This window comes from Doryrhamphus excisus, chromosome 3 (genome assembly GCF_030265055.1).
Source record: "Doryrhamphus excisus isolate RoL2022-K1 chromosome 3, RoL_Dexc_1.0, whole genome shotgun sequence".
Lineage (NCBI taxonomy): Eukaryota > Metazoa > Chordata > Actinopteri > Syngnathiformes > Syngnathidae > Doryrhamphus > Doryrhamphus excisus.
Window position 1 is genome coordinate 10,308,600 of NC_080468.1, and position 20,691 is coordinate 10,329,290.

Genomic DNA, 20,691 nt, shown 5'->3' on the forward strand with positions numbered 1-20,691 from the left:
CAGTGCTCAGCTTTAAATTTGTGTCTGATTTCCATTGAAAATAACAACTTTGGTATAAATGTGTTTAAGGTGACTGTATGTGCACGTAGATATAATTTGTGTTTGTCTGCATGTGTGTATTTGTGTTCTTGTTATCCTCTTTACTCACTTGAGATCTGTCTCCACTCTCTCTAATCCCCAGAACACACACCCACACCCAGGAGGAGAGGAAGAACGAAGAATAATTGAGCGACATAGGGCCGCAGGATGAAAGATGAAAGACTCACATTTTTGACAGTGTAAACTGTGCTCTTCTAGTTGTTTTTAAGAGGATGCATCTGCAAAACACCACACAAGAGTAACTTATTTCCAGTCCCTAAATGTATCTAAACATAAACAGAATGTAGTTATTAGAGAGATGTTTCCTGACTACTGCTGGGTAGTCGTCGAGCAAGGCACGGTATGTTTGAGCAGCCCTGCACTGACATCTCTTTTTGCATGCCTGGATGTGAGTGTCCTGGTCCTGTGTGGTGTGCAACATAACATGTACAGTGTAGATTGAAATTCCATTTGAGGTATTATCATTTGTGTAACAATGATAAATAACGGATAAATATGAGTGTGCATATGAGAAAAGAAAAAAAAACAGCTGCCCAATTTTGCCCAATATTGGTCTGAAGATGATTTAGAAAGAAAATAGTTCTCAAAATATGCCCTAGCTGCAATTGGCTAGCGAGCAGTCCAGTGTGGTCACATACTCTCGCCTTAGGTCAGTTGGGATTGGTTTCAGCTCACCTGCGACCCTCAGGAGGATAAGTGGTATAGAATATATGAATGGATGGGTTTGCAAAACAAGCTGCAAGTTGACAATCCGGTGTTATACTATTGAGAAAAAAGCCAAAGGTTGGGGAAAATGCTTTAAAATAAACTGCATTCATCATAACACAAAACATTTAGCCATGTGGTGAGCTTATGTTTATATAAATCAGATGATTAGGGTGTACCCCGCCTCTCGCCCGAAGACAGCTGGCATAGGCTCCAGCATCCCCACAACCCTTGCGAGCCTAAGCAGTAGAAAATGAATGAATTCATCTATTTACAAATTACTTTTTGCAACCCCAGAACTCATTGAAATCATATGAAAACCACAGAAAATGGGTAATTTCCTTCAACATAAAGGTTTTTATTTCTTTCTAGGACACCTTGTTTCCTAGTAGAAAAAATGATTTCTGATATGACGATTATGATGTACTTTATTATACTTATGGAAAATTTGCATTGTTGTTGATGTATTACAAATACAACAAATCTTTAAATAACATTTTATTTTGAAACGGTGTAACAGGAAGTGAGTTTTAAGCAGTACTGTGCCCTCGCTCCCTTTCCAGTGAACGTCTCTCACTCACTCTCTCGCTGCTCACCCGGCATGAGCAGGGAGCGCCACCAGCGGAGAATATCCACATTCAGTGTCTGTGAGGCGGGGAAGACGCGGAGGAATCACCCGCACAAACTGACAACCATGGCGAAAGTCACCGTCTCTTTTTTGCTGTTTTGGCTCATCTGTGGCCCTTGCTGTGCTCTCGGCGGAAAAGGTAGGAAGCCGGGAAAAAAAAGATAAAACAATATGTTGTTTTTGTAATTTTTAAAGTTGACACAGAGGTGCAACTTCGGATAGCTAGCTTTTAAGTTTCAATTTGTACGTATTTGACTTTTGTTTTTCTCCCCTTGAGATATGTTGTGTGGTTGTTACCGGAGTGAACGTCACAATTAAGGTGTCGGGTATTCAATCAGTGTTTGCCGTAAAGTAACATCTCTGCTGGAAAAATCACCTTACTTGGCGACGACACGTGACACCTATGTGAAGTAATTAGGGTTATTTATTTGTCTATTCGTCACGATATTTTTAATTCAATTGGAAAAACTAATAACTAATAAGTTAATAAAATAACACTATCAAAAACTGTCTCCTGCTGACATGTTCCACATCAAATTTGCAAAGAGCTTGCCTTATATTCTCCACCTTTATGGCGCTGATAGCTAGAGGCAAAAAAAGGTTATCACGGTAATGTCGTAAAGATCACACACTTCTCAAAATGTCTTATAGGCACATAAATTATGCATACATTAGGTAATCCAAACTTGAGGCTACCTTGTATGTTCCAGTCTTTTAAAAGGATTAGCATAAAAAAAATCCCTCTTGGCTCCAGTGACCCTGATCCAGTGATCCAAATAAAAAAAGACAGAGACTGTTTGTGTTGGATGGAAGCTATGGTCATGGTCAGGGCATTGCACTCAGTCACATCCTCTCTTCAAAGCACCTGTCAAATCTTTCTCCTCTCCTTCTGACACACAAACACACACACACACACACACATGCATACATACATGCAGCACTTTGCCGATGAAAGGCAGGGACAGTGTGTTAATTGGGTCTCTGGAGTGAGCGTGTGTGGCTGACTTTCTTTGTGCGTGCTTTAAGCCAAGCACAATCATTATTTTCTTTGTTTATGGAACGTCTCAATATGGCTGATGGCCAGAGGGAAAACTAACAAGACCTTAGAGCTTGTTTTTTTTTTTTTTTGCAGAGACCACCCATCCAAACATAAATATGAGGTCTCCTGCGATTTGCGATCTCAGATGTGTTTCGCAAATGCATAAACTGCTGCGAAGGCCATGTTATTCAGCACGTTATGAAATGACTGCACTGGCTTTCACGTCCTGTGAATTAATTAATAACAGTTTTCAGAAGATGTGTTGTAAAATCATTTTCTCTTTGAAGAGGATCACGTCAAGGCCTCTTTGTTCTGCTGGTGTTCCGTATAAGAGTGTAGTTGCTGCCTTCAGCAGCTCTACAAGCTCAGCAGAATAATGTTTACATGAGACAAAGGCTTGCTGCTGAACACCTTTACATGCAGGAAAAAGAGACCAGAGCCAACGAATGCAAAGGGAGGGCGAAAAAAAAGAGAGGATTTGCTGCAAGCTGTGAAGAAAAGAAGAAAGGGAGGGAAGGCAATTGAAACCAGATCAGATTTATGGCAGTCTTTTCAACAGAGCCGTCTTGCTGCTTTATCCCTGCTGTAACATAAATCCAGCCAGTGACATGGAAGGTAGAAGCATAACTCAGGTGCTCTTCTTCTGTGCTAGTTAGACAGCGTCTGTTGAGAGTTGCTCTGCCCTTCCTTGGTGCTTCTTTTTCCATCTTTACAGTCATTCACTCCCTCGTGTCTTCCCTCACTTTGTTTTCCTCCCTGTCTGTCTTCCTCTCCTCCTTTGACTCTGCATCACTCTTTGCAGATCTGCTCCATTGAGCTGATGCCATTCAGAGGGCAGAATTGTCAAAGAGAAAGAAAGAGTTTCGTCATCCCCCTTCTCCCCTTGGCTGCTTTCTCCAAGCTTCATTGGTCTCTCTTCTGACTTACAGACCCGCTGCTTTGGCCACCTCTCCCTTTCACAGCAATGTGTTTAATTTGAAACTTTTGTGGGCTTAAGTGAGACGTATAAATGACAAGGTGCTCTTTTCTCCGTCTGGCAATGTTGTCTTGTATTTGGAGTCTGGCCCATTCTTTATTTATACGTCCTGTTGCCTTTCGCTAATTGTTTTAATTTGATATTTCCTCTCACTGTGTGCAATTCAAGCTTTTCCATATTTTCAAAATATCTACAGTGGAACCTTTGTGGTCAAAAGCAATCTGTCCTGGGTTGCTGCTTGATCTCTGAATATCATAGGAAATAATGAAAATTAAATTAATGGGTTCCAGGGTCAAATTGTTGTCTTTATTAACTGTCAAGGCAATATTTTAAGTAACATTTTCATTCAATGTTTTAAAAAATAGATTTCAAAAAACGCTCACACGTTGATGATGTGTGACACACGAGAAGCATTTAGGAAAGTGGGGAGGACTTTACAGGCTACAGGATGTATGCGATGTTGTGGGCTGAAAGCTGTGCTGACATTTTTGTAAAATTTAATGAGAGTTAAAAATAAGAGTAACGATTAAAATGGTACCAGAAAAGACGGGCAAAATGCAATTGTTGAAAGAGTTGACAGGTATAATACTACAATGGATTTGAAATTAATAAATACATAAATCAGCATATCATTGAAATGTATACTTACAGCTTTGATTTAAGACCTTTTACAAATAAATCACAATTGGAATTATAGCTACAGATGCACACTACATACTGTACGTATATATACAAAATATACACATATACAAAACAACTCTTTTAACTGTCATATTTGTGAGCTGAAATCTACAAAGTTTTCTATAAACACAAAAGGCCCATTACTCTCCACTGTTCTATTCAGGGCTCTACATTATAAACAAAAATGACTTGCCCATGGGGAATCCTTAAGGTGAGAACTACTTGCCCGAATATGTTGATAATTCATCAGATAATAGTACTGATGCATTGTATTTGGAGGAATGTCTGAAACGTATGTTAACATGGCATGCCATACTACCTTACACATGGTAGTCGTAGTAAGCAGTGATATTTCTAAGTTGTGCACCACAATGAAACATTATTGAATAGACACATTTGTGTACTAGTAAAGTGTTTTTAATCCAGAAAAAAATGCTGAATGGTCAAACAATAATTTGTGAAGCAAAGGTGAGAAAAATCCACAGAGAAATGGAAGCGCTAGATTTTGTAGCTTGTGCAAAATCAGCACTTGGTATTGGATCTAATCGGTGGTGTTTCATTGTGACCACTTCAAATTGTCACAGCAATGTGATTCACTCACCTGTGCCATCATTTGATTTGCTGCCGCTAATAAAATACTTGTTTAGGAGGCACTGGTTCATCACTTTTTGCTGTTTTCCTTCACAAGTTGTTGAAGAATTAGACCATGTTGGCAGGGACGCCATGATAGATGTTTTCCTAGTCAAACCACCGCTGATTGGTTGATCGCCAACAAGAACGGGTGTGGGTAAAACATGGACCGCGGTCTAAATAAAGGATTCTGATTGGTCCATTTCAAGATTTGCAAGGATTGGTTTGCAAATTACCAGCGGAATTACGCAGTCCGTGTTTTACCAACACCCAACAAGAACCGCTTTTAAAAAAACTCTTGGCAGTATGGCATGCCAAAGTGCACTTGTCCCACGGGAATATCACTGATTGGATTTACTTGTTTTAACTTGCCCCGGGCCATCGGTACATCGTTATTGTCGAGCCCTGCTATCTGTCCAAATCTGTGTTAGTGAAGACTTTGACTTTGCCGAGATAATCAAATTACATCACAGGTGTGTCTTAGGAAGGCCACTCCAAAATGTTCAGTATTACTGTATGAGGTATTCGTTTGCATAGTGTTGTTGATTGTGGCCTACGGAATGTTGGTCCACGCCACTTCAATGTACAAAGTTGCTGGATATTTGCAGGAACTGGAACATGATGTTGTACATGCAGGTCCAGACCATCCCAAACATGCTCAATAGGTGACATGTCTGGGGAGTGTGCTGGCCATGCAAGATCTAGGTTGTTTTCAACTTCCAGGAATTGTGTACAGATCCTGGCAACAGCGGGTCACGCATCACGCTGCAACATGAGGTGATGGTTGTGGATGATGTGGCACGACAATGTGCCTCTGGATATCTTCATGATATCTCTCTGCATTCAAAATGTTATCAACAAAATGCACGTGTGTTCGTTGTCCATAAACCCACACCATCATGGGCCACTCCAAAGTCAAAGCATTGACATTAGCAACGGTACCATACACGGTATCTGCCATCTGTCCTGTACAGTGAAAGCTGGGATTCATCCTTGAAGAAAACACCTCTCCACAGGGCCAGATGCCATCGAATGTAAGTTTTTCCCCACACTACAGACTGGAATCAGATCGAGACCCCGATGAGGACGATGAGCATGCAGATGAGTTTCCTGGACCGTTTCTGAGAGTTTCTGCAGAAATGCTTTGCTTATGCAAATTGGTTGTTGCAACAACTCTCCGGGTGGCTGGTCTTGGACGATATTGAAGGTGAAGATGCTCGAAATGTAGGTCCTGGGCTGGTGTTACTGGACTGATGGTAGATATATGACCATGCAGTTCAAGGGTGACAGCTCTGGTGGACATTCCTGCAGTCAGCATTCATATTGCATGTTTCCTCAACACTTGAACATCTGTGGCATTGTGCTGTGCTGCACATTTTAGACTGAACTATTATTGTGGCCATCCTAAGGCACACCGGCGCCATAATCATGCTGTCTAATCAGCGTCTTGAAGCTAGCTGCAGAGCAGCTGTGAAGTGAATGGATCATGCTAATTGTCATCATTTTGTGAAACCTCTTAAATTAAAGCAGAAAGTCTACACTTATAATAACATGCTGATTTATTGACTTTGACTTGTTATTGACTTAAAATCCATTGTGGTGGTATGTACTACTGTAAAGCAAAACATAAAAAGCTGTCACTGTCCTAATATGTCTGGATCTTACTGAAGCAATATATATGTATATATATTCAAAAACATAATTGACAGCAAAGGATGTTCAGTATTAGAAATTGTAGCTACATTTACGGTACCGTCAAATGTTTGGTTGCACTTGCATTTTTCTGACCTATAAATGTTGTTAGAATGATGTATTCTTGTGTTGAACACATAATGAGGTTTGCGCATGTGGAAGTGAGCCCTGACAGAAGTTTGGGATGGCTCTGAACGCTCAGTTTCAGAGAGTTTTTTGACTGCCCCCCCGGTCTGTGAACCATCACAGCGGTGGGCCGTGAGTGGAATGAGTTATAACAGACCGTTTTGTCAAATAGGTGCAGATTCTGGAAGAGCTACAAAGCTTTGCGTGCGGGTTATTGTGTGTAGCTGCTCTATAGGAATCCACAACTCAATACATTCATTCATTCATTTTCTACCGCTATTTCCTCACAAGGGTCGCAGGGGTGCTAGAGCCTATCCCAGTTGTCTTCGGGCGAGAGGACTGGTGGCCACCCAATCACAGGGCACATATAGACAAACAACCATTCACACTCACATTCATACCTATGGACAATTTGGAGTGGCCAATTAACCTAGCATGTTTTTGGAATGTGGGAGGAAACCGGAGTACCCGGAGAAAACCCACGCATGCACGGGGACAACATGCAAACTCCAAACAGAGATGGCCGAGGGTGGAATTGAACCCTTGTCTCCTAGCTGAGAGGTCTGCGTGCTAACCACTGGACTGCCGTGCCGCCCCAACTCAATACAAAGGGCTGAAAAAAAGAACATAATCGGTCCCCTTTAACTCAACTGTATAGCTTCTAATAATTAATGGCGTCTATGTGCCAGAAATGTGTGCATGTGTTTTGTGAAACCAGGCCTTTTTGCTGCGGCTCGCATGCAAACGAGAGTATGTATGCAGGTTGTTAATTACTCAGCAAGGCTAATTAAAATATGCCTGATGAGGTGTAAGGTGGAGGGGTGGAATGAATGAAAGGTACAACAATAGTCTGTTGAACATTTTTTTTTGTTGAGAAAAAAAAAACACTTTGGTGTGGAGGGAGAACTGTGTGTTTTTTTGCATTATGCCAAATGACGCCAGCTGGTCTAATGTCTCCGCTGGGTAGTTTTAGGGTCAGCACTGCTCCATGTGGTGTGCTAGGCTTCACTAAATGAGCTGTGTCTGCAGGACTACAGTCACACAGGGCTGATTAACTTCAAATGTAGGCACAGCTGAAACAAACCAATAGAGTTCTCTTTTCCTTTGTTAATCCATAATGTCTCGGGGTGGCCCAAATGAGGGCTATTTCAGACGAATATCTGTCTATCTTTCTAATTTGTGGGAAGAGCTGCTTGACCTAGAGACAGTCCGCCTCATGGGGGGGCAATTATTTAAATATGGCCACCATTCAGTTACCACCGGCTATGCAATGTCAGAGTATTATAAAGGTTTAGAGCCAATAAGCCAGATATAAAAAAAATATATCTCAATGTGATCGACTCATACACACTTAAAAAATAAAAGACTTTTCACAGCATCACCAAAGTTCAAACTGCCAGCCCCACTTCCTTCTATAAGGAGCTCAGAAAAAGTATAAAGGCACTTATTTTTTTTTACATCTGGTTGTGTCCACAAATTGCCTTGGTTAGCATGCGTCTTGGTTAACATGCTTTTTGGTTAATGTGGAAAATTGACACCACCATTTTGCTCTGGTTTATTAGTATTGCTGAATTAACATTTTTATTACACAGCATGGCCAACAGTATTGTTTGGCTTTTGTAACAAACCTCTGTGAGTCAAGTCCCCAATCCAATAAAATATCCAATAAAAGATGAAATTGTAAAAAAAAAAATGGGTTTGCAGAATACTTTTAGGGTAGGACTAATCATTTGACAGGGGTTTAGGTCAATTTCTGGTGTGATTTTAGAATATATGATTTTTTTACTCTTCAACGCGATAGTAATTTATTGACGGTCCCTGGTATAAACAACTAATGACGTTAAAAAACAGGTTTTCCAAGCTCTAACTATGAATATTATATATATATATATATATATATATATATATATATATATATATATATATATATATATATATATCTCATATATTGATTTATTTATTTATTTATTAGGGTGCATCAAAAAACACAATTATTGCATTTCGATATGGCTGGGTACTGAAAGTGTTCCAATATAAGTCGAAACAACACATACAAAATATTTGTCCAATGCATGATTATTTAGGGGTGCCACCATACATCTGTTTTTGTGGAATAAAGTGGTGAACAGTTCAAAGGTCGCCATGGAGATTTGAGGTCAGCAAAGACTGCAAAGACTGCAGCTCAAGAACTCTGAGGTGATCTTTATGTTTTTGTTGGTATTTATACTCCTATTACATATTACTACCAAATTTGTGGATTTGTCTTTGTAATCCGAATGATTTGTAGTCATATTTATAGGTATTTAGTGCTCATTGCCTCTACTGTAGCTAACATTAGCTAGCTACAGTTTGCTAATGACAGTTAGCTAATAGCTGAGCAAGCATAACATCAACAACAGTCATAGAGTAGACAGTATTGCTGATGCTTCATATTTATTGAGAGTAGTACTGTAGTCCTACATAATCTGATATACACTGCCCTCTGGTCTTTGGTCTGGGCCCACTTTGATAACCCTATAGAAAATGATGCTGTATAGAAGTTCATTGTACTCAACATTTCCAGGTCAACTTTTTGGCAATTAGACTAGAAATTGCACATTTTCCAAAATTTTACAAAAGTTTATGTGTGAGGTGGCACCCCTAAATCTCAATGGATTTCCTCAAAACTTTGCAAAAGACATTTTTATGTTCATTAGAAAAAAATGGAATGCCAGCCAAATTGATATTATGAATTTAAAAATTCCCATTCAAATTTGATGCACCCTAATATATATTTATATATATATATATATAAGCAATCCTACTTCGTCTAAATTCACTTATCACAGTAGGGTCTGGAACCAGTTAACTGTGGTCAATGAGGGATTAGTATATATTTCGATTTCGTCCTTAGAATGTTGCCAAATTGCTTGCCCATGTTGGGTTCAGTTGGTTTTCTTTAATGTATGGGCTATTTTTTATGATCTGCTCCATATGTAAAGTGCCTTGAGATAACATCTTCTGTGAATTGGTGGAATATGAATAAAATTGACTTCTCTTGACTTGTGAAGGAGGAGATAAGAGAAGGTAGGGAATGTATGGCTCTCAGACATTTCTTAGCATGATATTCATTTATGTAAATATTTTTCTCTGTTGACATTTTGAAGTAAAACATTACAGGAAAATAACGTTACAGATGTATTTGCTGAAAAATGCATGCATTTATTTGTATTCAGTGTCATATATCATATCATATGGCTTATATGTAAGACATTCTGAAATACAAGATGCAGATGAACACTTGTCTTGTTGATGTTTTTGTACAAAATGTGAGTTGCGGATACCAACATTTTATGAATGTTGTGGCAAAACAGGCCCTATTAAGTATGTTTTGGTTGAAACAAGCTATGAAAATAAATGTTACAAAATGGAGTTCATCTTGTAAAGTAGATCTGTAGAAAAATGAGACCCCTCAGCTAGGCTACCTAGTTTTTATTCATATTTTATAAGAAATGTTTGTCTGTGTATCTGCTTAGAAGAGAAATATTCTATTCAAATACAACCATCCTTCATTATCACGGTTAGGTACCAGACCCAACCAGATTCTTTATTTCTAAATTCAATATTTTCATACTTACACAGACAACCTGTTTAACATGTTTTAAATATTGTTTTTAGTATAATTAGAGACCCTTAGACATGAAATAAGACCCCTATAGTTACTTTTACACTTGTATTACCCAATATAGCTGACGTCATCATAGAAAATAAGACATCTTTGACATAAATAAGACATACACACACAGACTCACACTTTACCATTGTCTCAATGTAATGTTCCTGACACCAAGTGGCCAATGTAGTAGAATACTACTGCAATGGCGCAAAGAACACATGCTGTGAACATTCACACAGGAGCTGCTGCCAGCCATGACTTATGCACTTTCCACGCAACTAACCATAACACTCAGCAACTCTACAGTAGATAACTGACATCACACATGTCACTACCCAGGTCCCGCCCGCACATAACGTCATCGATATCACACTACAGTACATACTATATAACTATGGTAATGGTAATGGTTTTATTTCATTTGAACATGCATCAGATTACAATTGAGTGCATCCCATAATCAGTTCCCAGTTCCACATGTCCAAAAGGAGTAGGAAGAAGCAAAGCTTATTAAATCCTACCCCTCCATCTGGTACTTTTACAATCAGTAACTGTTACATTTGTTCACTTCCTGCTTTCCATAATACAGTTTAAGTTTTTTTTTCATTTTTTTTAATAATGCACCTCGTATCGAAGTAGGAGGTGATATGAGCATCCAATGCCATAATGGGTACCATAGTGCATGTCAATATAGTGATATATATAGCACATCATGACTGGTTCAAGACTCTTCATCCTTGTATTTAGCAAACATCAACTGCTTGTATTGTTTCTTGAATTGGCTCATCGTTGTGCATTGTTTGATTTCCTTACTCAATCCATTCCATAGTTTGATTCCACATACTGAAATGCTATGGCTAGCATAACGTAGTCCTAGCATAGAAGTGTTTCAAATGTACTTCTTCCCTGAGATCATATTTCTCCTCTCTTGTAGAGAAGTATTGGATGACATTTTTAGCTAATTGCTTATTTTTAGCCTTATGCATTATTTTAGCTGTTTGAAGATGAACTATATCAGCAAGTTGAAGTATTTGTGATTTTAGAAATAAGGAGTTAGTATGTTCTCTGTAGGCGGCATTATGAATTATCCTTACTGACCTTTTTTGCAGTACATTTAGCGAGTGAAGATTGCTTTTATAGTTATTAGCCCATATTTCCACACAATAAGTAAGATATGGTAGAACCAGAGAGCAATAAAGAGTGTGGAGTGAATTTTTATGATTGTAAATGCTTAATTTGGGCAAATAATACATACAATTTGCTTTTTTACGCATATGTTTTGACTAGGTTTGGGCAATATGGACGTAAGCATTATATCACAATATTTTGGTGATATATCATGATATGACGATATGAAATGAATTTAAATTCAGTTAAGTCTTGCTTCTTGAGTCAAAGTTGCACATAAACAACCCCTGCAAGCTTCCACTCACACATCCACGAAGCAGATTCAGCCAAGTTTCACCGCCGTTTATCGGCATTTCAACCTGTTTAGGTCGGGAGGGCTTGTGTTCAGTGTTTGTAATTATTTTGTGCCACGATCGAGCGGTCTTCCGAGTAAATACTTCCACACATGAACTTTCCTTCTCATGATGACAGCATTTCAGAGGGTGCCATGTTCGAACCACGATGTAGCAAAGGAATATTTGTTTTTAAGGTTTCTACTTCAAGTTGATCTTTTTTGTAGTTATTTTGCACTGAAACACTGGAGTTCGTAAAATATAAACTACGCCATGTATTTTTTGTTGTTCTTGCTTCATCCTATTGCTGTATGGAGATCTTGTCGGTGTCGTGAGCCCATCCATCCATTCATCTTTCCCTGCTAATTCGAGGTCGGGTCGCGGGGGCAGCAGCCCTTTCCTCTCGCCGGCCACTTCGTCCAGCTTCTCCTGGCAGATCCCGAGGCGTTCCCAGGCCAGTTGGGAGACATAATCTCCAACATTTTGTGGGTCTTCCCCAAGGTCTGCTGCCAGTTGGATGTGCCTCTCCACCTCCCCAAGGAGGCGTCCATGAGGCATCCTAACCAGATGCCCTAGCCACATCATCTGGCTCCTCTAAATGCGGCGGTTCTACTCCGAGTCGCTCCCCGATGACAGTGCTTCTCGCCTTATCTCTAGGGGAGAGCCCACCCACCCTGCAGAGAAAACTCATTTTGTCCGCCATCTTGTCCTTTCGGTCACTACCCAAAGCTTTTGGCCATAGTCACCGTTATTGTGAGCCATGTATCGCAAATCGTATCATATTGTCAGGTACTCAGGTGCCTGATTTTTGAGTATGATTTTGACTTTTATATTTTGTAGGTACAGGTAGTGTACAGGTAAAATGTTGTTGTCGGGCACCTTTAGTAACAATGGTTGTGCCATTAGTGCCATATAATACACTTGGCAACTTTAGTTCAGCAGCGCTACAGGACTTAGTTAAACAGAATGACTTTGTTGCCCAGATCATCGTAAGCACCATTGTTTGATGAGGTTCCCGGTGGCCTTGAGATTGACTGAGTTGGTGAAAATTTGGCAAGACATGCATCCCCACTTTGTAACGTCTAAACTCACACACACACACACACATCTGTATTCATGTTACCCTGAACTTGACTTGACTGAGTCATCTCCGGTTTTATATAGTCCTGTGAGGCTCACTTCAGTCAATCCAAAGCTGCAGTCTAAGGCTTTGAAAAAGCTTTTTATTTTGTTCTCGTCCCTCCCATAGAAACCATGAAAAAGGCTGTTTTCTTTTTGTGAGATGTCATCCTGGTGGTGTTTTACAACCACATGTTTGCATGAACGTTATTGTTTTGAATACAGTGCTCCGTCACAAATTACTTAACAATGTGGTCACCACAAGGTTAACGCATGCTAATGACAAGCATAATCAGGGCTCTACATTAAAAACCAAAATGACTTGCCCATGGGGAATCCTTAAGGTGAGAACTACTTGCCCGAACTTGCCCCATGTAAAATGAAAAGACTGCCATAATGATATCATCTCATTTTTGTGGCATCACATGAGAATCTCAAATAAAGATAAAATGATTATCATTTCTTGTGGTTGTTTTCCTACATAGATCATGACGTTGCATGGAAATCTGGATTGTCAAGAGACTTCTAGGCACTTTGCCTTTTAGAAGTTGTGCACCACAATGAAACATTATTGAATAGACACATTTGTGTACTAGTAAAGTGTTTTTAATCCAGAAAAAAATGCTCAATGGTCAAACAATAATTTGTGAAGCAAAGGTGAGAAAAATACACAGAGAAATGGAAGCGCTAGATTTTGTAGCTTGTGCAAAATCAGCACTTGGTATTGGATCTAATCGGTGGTGTTTCATTGTGACCACTTCAAATTGTCACAGCAATGTGATTCACTCACCTGTGCCATCATTTGATTTGCTGCCGCTAATAAAATACTTGTTTAGGAGGCACTGGTTCATCACTTTTTGCTGTTTCCTTCACAAGTTGTTGAAGAATTAGACCATGTTGGCAGGGACGCCATGATAGATGTTTTCCTAGTCAAACCATCGCGGAAGAACGGGTGTGGGTAAAACGCGGACTGTGGACTACGGACCGCGGATTAGTTTGCAAGGATTGGTTTTCAAATTACCAGCGGAATAATGCAGTCCGTGTTTTACCAACACCCAACAAGAACGGCTTTTAAAAAAACTCTTGGCAGTATGGCATGCCAAAGTGCACTTGCCCGACGGGAATATCACTGATTGGATTTACTTGCCCCAATTTTGTTTTAACTTGCCCCGGGCCATCGGTATATCGTTATTGTCGAGCCCTGATAATATTACATAAAATACTGTTTCAGCAGAATTTTGGTACTTATGCAATGTGTTCCCAACACTGCTAAATACATAGAATCTTGTCTATGTATGTGAAATATTCTTTCTCTCTCTCTCATACACACACACACACCAGGAAAACGAAACCATCAGCCCGAAAGAAGTATTTACATTTCTTCATCTCTCCATCACCTTAATGACTCTCACTGTTGTCTTTGTGTGTTTTATTTGTGAGGCCGTCCAATTTGACCTTCACCTTTCTGTTTCTGTTGTTAGCGTAGATCTTGTTGAACCACTGGAAAATACCACAAGGCAAAACACATACAATAGATCCATCCATCCATTTTCTATACTGCTGGAGGCTATCCCAGCTGACTTTGACCGAGAGGCGGGGTACACCCTGGACTGGTGGCCAGCCAATCAAAGGGCACATATAGACAAACAACCATTCACACTCACATTCATACCTATGGACAATTTTGAGTGGCCAATTAACCTAGCATATTTTAGGAAACCAGAGTACCCGGACCAAATGGGAGAAAAAGCGGACTGTGTGGCCAACATGCTAACCACTCGACCATCGTGCTGCCTGCCCAGATGGAATAGATACAGCTTTTGGTGTCTACATGAAGGGACTACATTAACATGTTTTCTCACTGGGACTGCTGAAATGAGGCCAATGAGGATAATGTGTTCTACCAACATTGTGAGAGCAGATACTTAAAATCTGGTCTCCTTAAAGAGGACTACATGTGTGAGTATATGTGATGTATTTCCTTTCAGGTAGCACGTAGCGGGGTTCCAAGTCAGAGAGCATTCTGCCGAACCCGGTGTCTTCCATCACTGTGAATTGTGCTTCGGGGCTTGTGTAATTCTGCAAATGTCATGTGACCGATTTACGGTAGAAGTATTATACACAGCTCCAAACAGATCAGGGCTGCCATTGGTTTGATTTTGGAACTAACTGTGTTGGTAAGGGCGACCAGTGTTTAACTCCATTGAGTGACAGGTTGGTTTGATTTCACCCTTCCAACAGGCATCCCTAATGTTGCTTTCATGTAGAGCAGGGGTCTCAAACATGCGGCCCGTGGGCCAAATGTGGCCCGCAGGACACTAGTTTGAGGCCCCCGCCTTGATGTGAAAGTTTAATGTTAGTGCGACCCGCGCAAGTTTGATATGGATGCTGTATGGTATCATGTACCCAGAAAAAATTATTACGTTTGATTAATGTTCATGTTAAAGGTTAAATAACTGTTAATAGTTATCCTCCTTATCCGTGTGGAAGTGGTAAGTTGTTGTCTTTTTAAGTTTAAAGGAAATAACTTGAAGGCTACCTTTTAGGTCGCTAGCTCTCTAGTTTGCGAGTTAGCATGTATCTCAAGACCCTGCAGTTGCGCAATATGTTGTAAATAAAAAGAGTATAAATGTGACTATAGTCGTATTTTGTCATGTCTACAGGGCTCTAATAATGCTTTGTTCATTTTAATCTGAAAAAAATAATTTGTCTTTGATTTGTTTATTTTTCATCATTTTGTGTAGAAAAATCAAAAGTAAGATACTTGAGAACAGTGGAATGTTTTATCAGAGCTTTTCTTGTAGAAAATTGGAACCAAAGCGAAGTTTTAATTTTTTTTTTGTTTTTAATAAATGCGTTTTTTTTTTTTTGAAAACCAGACCCGAGCTCTCGTGGCCCCCAAGTAAATTGAGTTTGAGACCCCTGATGTAGAGTTTCAATATACCACAGTACATTGTGTCGAATCATCTACATCCATCCATTTTCCATACTGCTGCCCTGATCCTTCAATGTGTGTCAGGAAAATTTGTCTTTTGTAATTTGTAGTTTACTTGCCTCCATTGTTTTCACTTTTTCTCTCTACATCCCTCTGGGTTAAATAATTTTGCCTGTCTTGTGTCCAATTCCCCATCAGCTTGCTGTTACAACAGATTGCTTTTAATTTTTTACTTACTCTGGTGTCTTGACATTTTCTGCATATTTTAATCATGGCCCACAGCGTTTGCCATTACATGTTTTCTGTCAGCAAAAAAATGCAATCAATCTTTTTTGCAGGTTCAGCATTGCTTTTTTTGCGCCGATAATGTCCTCACCCTGGCTTTTGTTGCTCATTATTCTCAATCAACAGTGGTTATAGCACATGCAAAAATGAAACATCCCTTTGGTCAGCGTAAATGCCCACACTGGTGCATACAGGGTGACATTTGCTTTGACTAACTATGTGAAAATAGTGGATTAGAAAACATGTGTTGATTGCTGTTGACACCACATTGGTTCACATTGGGAATGTGCAAGTGGCCTGTCATCATAACAAATTTTACTGGATGATAATTGTTGCCGATAAACTATATTATTGTCAACATTATTATTATTATTATAATGTATGGCATAATAATTTGTGTACACCATCTCAAAATCAATAAACTTTAATTTCTCAAGAGTATTTGGCGTAGTAATTGGAATATCAATAAATAAAATAAATTAAACAACAAGATTACAAATCAAACAAACAAAAAACACCAAAAAAAAAGCATTGAAAATGAAGAGTTTTTCTACCATTTTTTTCTCATCACAAGTTAATATATCAATGTTATTTGCAGTGAGGTTAATTAATTTATTGTTTATTGTATCGTGACAGGCCAATTAATACTTGTGATAATGAGCTACTGAGTGCGTTAAAAATGGTTCTTGGTCCTGTTTAATGTACCAGTATTTTTACTTGTATAGCAAATGTTTATCAATGCTGGTTGTAAGTCTTCCTGGTAGAGTGGTGGGCACTGGACATGGCTCAAACTCGGGAGTTTTCCCTGTAGTTTGTCACAAATACAGTGAAATTAAAGGGGAACTGCACTTTTTTTTTTTTTTAGAATTTTGCCCATCAAGACCACAGCATGTATATCAGGATGTTTCTTCTGGAGGGCTTCATAGTTGAAATAGATGTATCCCAATGACAACATTATAAGCTAGCTCATATTAACTTGTTTTCTTAATAATATATGTGTAATATATAAATATGTGCACGGTTTCTCCGAAAGCAATTCCAAAAGCAACTCCAAAGCAATCCAAATCCTGGTAAATTTCTATATTTATACGCAAATTAAAACCTGTAATGAGGAAAGCAACCTTTTTCCACATGTATAATTCCACCTTTCCTACTGTACATTTGCCATTGTTGTTTAGGCTTCTGATTATCTGAAATTGCCTCAGGGTTTGGGACTTTAGTACAACATATTGCTTTGGGTGTTTTTTAAAAAATGCATTGTGCACCACTAATTGTAGAGCAACACATACACAGCCACCAAACTCACCCTTATGTTTCTTTGTATGACTAATGACTAATTATACTTCCATGGGAGTAACTCCAACAAAATTGGTTACTTAGACAGCTAAGTGACCATCTTAGGTGCACCCGCAGGCTTTTGAAAACCTGTCTTTGAACATTAATCTGGACCCAACTCCTTTCCACCCGCTCTCCCTCAACTGCAGTTTGCTTTTCCCCCTTACACAAACTTCCTCCCTCGTTCCCTCCTGCACAATTACACCCACCCGCCCACTCACACATCCACTAAGCAGCTCCTTAGCCGCCGCAATAAAGCCGCTGTCCTCTACAGTAATGGGGATCAGCTGTGGGTGAAACGCTCCAAGATGGCTCCTCGGCAAAAGATCAATGGCGAGGATGGCCAGATCACTTATTTTGTTAACCTCCCTTCACCTTGGTCCCCCCCCCCCCCCCACCTCACTTGGACAACTGATTCCGTTGCACTGCTCACATGATCACAACAAGAGCGAAGTGTAATGCAATATTAATATGCGACATACTTTACCTCTCACGGAGCTGTTTGCCTCTCAGGCATCATTTCTTTATTTAGATAGTAGCCTCCAGGAGCGAAGTGTAGAGGAAGCAGCGGTAATTGGTTTGAAAGGCATGACAGAAATTCTCCATCTCAGGTTTTCTGACATTCTTTTGATTATTCCATTTTGTTATGTACTATTTTGTGCTCGTTACAGAAACGACACCTATTTTGTAGCTGTGGTGATACGGAAGGAGAATGGCGGTGGAGGTGACGCTTCCCTTTATTGTTATTAGTAGCATGTTCAATTCATTGCCATTGTCAAATATTGATTTTTGGAGACTCATACTATATTTTGGACATACACTTATATCTGTGGCAGCATATAGCAAACAGGGTTATGCTATGTCTAAGATATTTTGGCTTTGTGTCGAATTTTGTATACCACTTTTAATACAGTATAATACCGTTGTGTGAAATGTTATATTCATTCATTTTCTAGCACTTATCCTTACGAGGGTCGCGGGCGTGCTGGAGCCTAGCACAGCTGCGTTCGAGCGAGAGGCGGGGTACACCCTGGACTGGTGGCCAGCCAATCACAGGGCACTTATAGACAAACAACCATTCACACTCACATTCATACATTCATTAACCTAGCATGTTTTTGGAATGTGGGAGGAAACCGGAGTACCCGGAGAAAACCCACGCATGCACGGGGAGAACATGCAAACTCCACACAGAGATGGCCGAGGGTGGAATCGAACTTGGGTCTCCTAGATGTGTGGCCTGTGCGGTAACCAGCACACGGGGCTATAATAATGTAAAAAAAAAAACAGGTTTTCTATACTCTAACTATGAAGTTATTTAGGATAAATAAGGAATCCTACTTCACAGAAATTCACGTAGTATCACACTCGGGTGTGGAACTACTGTCATTTCTGGTGTAAGCTGCTACTGCTACGAGAGGAAATGGTTGCTCTTTCTTCAGCAGATGCCAATAACAAGATATAAGGAAACTCACGACGAGCTAGGCCAATGGCTGCCATGGGTGGGATGCTGGGCCACTAGGGGGCTCCCTCTGAACTGCTCTGCTGGGAGTAATGCATTATGGGAAGAAGTTAAAGTAGCTGTTGTTGTTGGTTTTTTTTCTCGTATTGGTATTTGTCTTGTATATTTCCTAGCAACTTTTTGAGTGCTAAGTTGCTGGGTGATGAGTTTAGCTTTCTTTGTAAGATGGCACCATGAGTCAGACTGTTATATTGACTATATTGACTTCTGCCATTTCCGAAGGGTTGATATTATGAATTTTCTCATAGCTCGTGATTGGCTCGTGTCAAATAAAAACCTGTCTGGTTATGACAAGACCAAGGAACTGGTGATCGAATTCAGGAAGAAGGTTCTTCCAGTGGTGCCTGTCACCATTCAAGGCCTGGATGTTGTTTGTCTATATGTGCCCTGTGATTGGCTGGCGACCAGTCCAGGGTGTACCCCAACTTTTGCCTGAAGACAGCTGAATAGGCTCCAGCATACCCGCGAACCTGGTGAGGATAAGCGGCACAGAAAATGGATGGATGGATGGGCTTAAACACCAGTCCGTCTTATACACGGGACGAAGCAGACTAAATGAGAGATTACTGTACATCAAATTTTAATAGTTGCAAATTTGGTCAATTGTGTGGTATTAATGTTAGTTAATTGTGTTTTGAAGTAACAGAGGAAAATGGAGTGCATCGCTTGGCTTCAAACAGCAGAGGCTCTCTCTGTTGATTCAGTCTCAGCTAGTTTATTTACCAGGTAAAAAGCTACAAAATGACATCAGCTGTTGGAAACTGAACAATGTCCACTCAGAACATCTCGGTGCAGCGTTATTCTGCTCATGGCGCTGGTATAGAAACACGAGTTCAGACCATTCAGACCCTGCAAAGTTAGTATGCATGAAATTGTTCTTCTGCGGAGACCTCAAGCCATGTTTTTAAAGCTGCAACACGCGGAATAACATATAGGCAGCACGCCGGTTATGTCGTAATCCTGCCTTAGAATTCCGCTTTACTGACGTCTGATGGGGGTTTTCACATACAACCCAACTAAAATGGCTTGCTGGTGCTCTGCCGCATGGGTTTATCATACATATCTCTAGCTTTACTGCCTTTGGCATTGTGAATGTGAGACGGTGAGGTGCAAGGACAAAGGACAAGGAAAGCAGAATCATCATCATCGTATGAGAACTTGGGTCGAGGTCAGTGCAGCATAGAGAGACCTAGGCAGGATGGAGTGATGAAGATAAGAAAAGAATGAAACCAATATTTACATCTAAGATAAAGGCGGAGGAGGCTGTGCCATGTGGTGATGGTTTACCGTGTGGCTGTGTGAGCAGCCTGTGGTCCAGAGTGATTCATCATGATTATGTGTTGGTAGGCAGGTAATGTCGCAGTAGGCAGGCCTCGGCACACCTGAGGTGGAGGCTGATGCTATTTTGGTGCTTGTGCTGTTGCCAGCCTCCATCTGCATGCTACATTTTCCCTTTGTCTGGTATTTGAGCAATGTTGTTTGTTAATATGAATATTTGTAAGTTACATTTTGCTGTCTGTGGTTGATGTTTGCGCCTATTTTTAGGCTTCAGATCCGTGGGTTGGACGTCTCATTAAAGATGTCTTAAATGACAGATGTCAGTCTGTATCTCCATCTGTTCAGCTCTCGCCTCCTCACAAACCCTTCTTACCTTGAGCTGATTTCAGTTTCATTTCTCGGGTTATGACAGCCCCGTGTCTATACCTAATGGACTAATGCTTGCATTCCCTCGGCTCTTCATACTGCATATAGTCTATCATAGTTCAAGGATGGATGTTTTTATGGACAAACCATGCCGGTGGAC

General features: G+C 40.1%; 1 protein-coding gene across 1 annotated transcript in view; it reads left to right on the top strand.

Moving 5' to 3' along the window:
- The first annotated feature begins 1,386 nt into the window (after positions 1-1,386).
- Positions 1,387-20,691, top strand: part of clstn2a (calsyntenin 2a) — a 183,182-nt gene continuing 163,877 nt past the window's right edge. Inside the window, exon 1 of the mRNA XM_058069210.1 lies at positions 1,387-1,571. Within this exon, the coding sequence (XP_057925193.1) occupies positions 1,406-1,571 (166 nt within the window). The 5' untranslated portion in view covers positions 1,387-1,405. The remainder of the gene's footprint in view (positions 1,572-20,691) is intronic.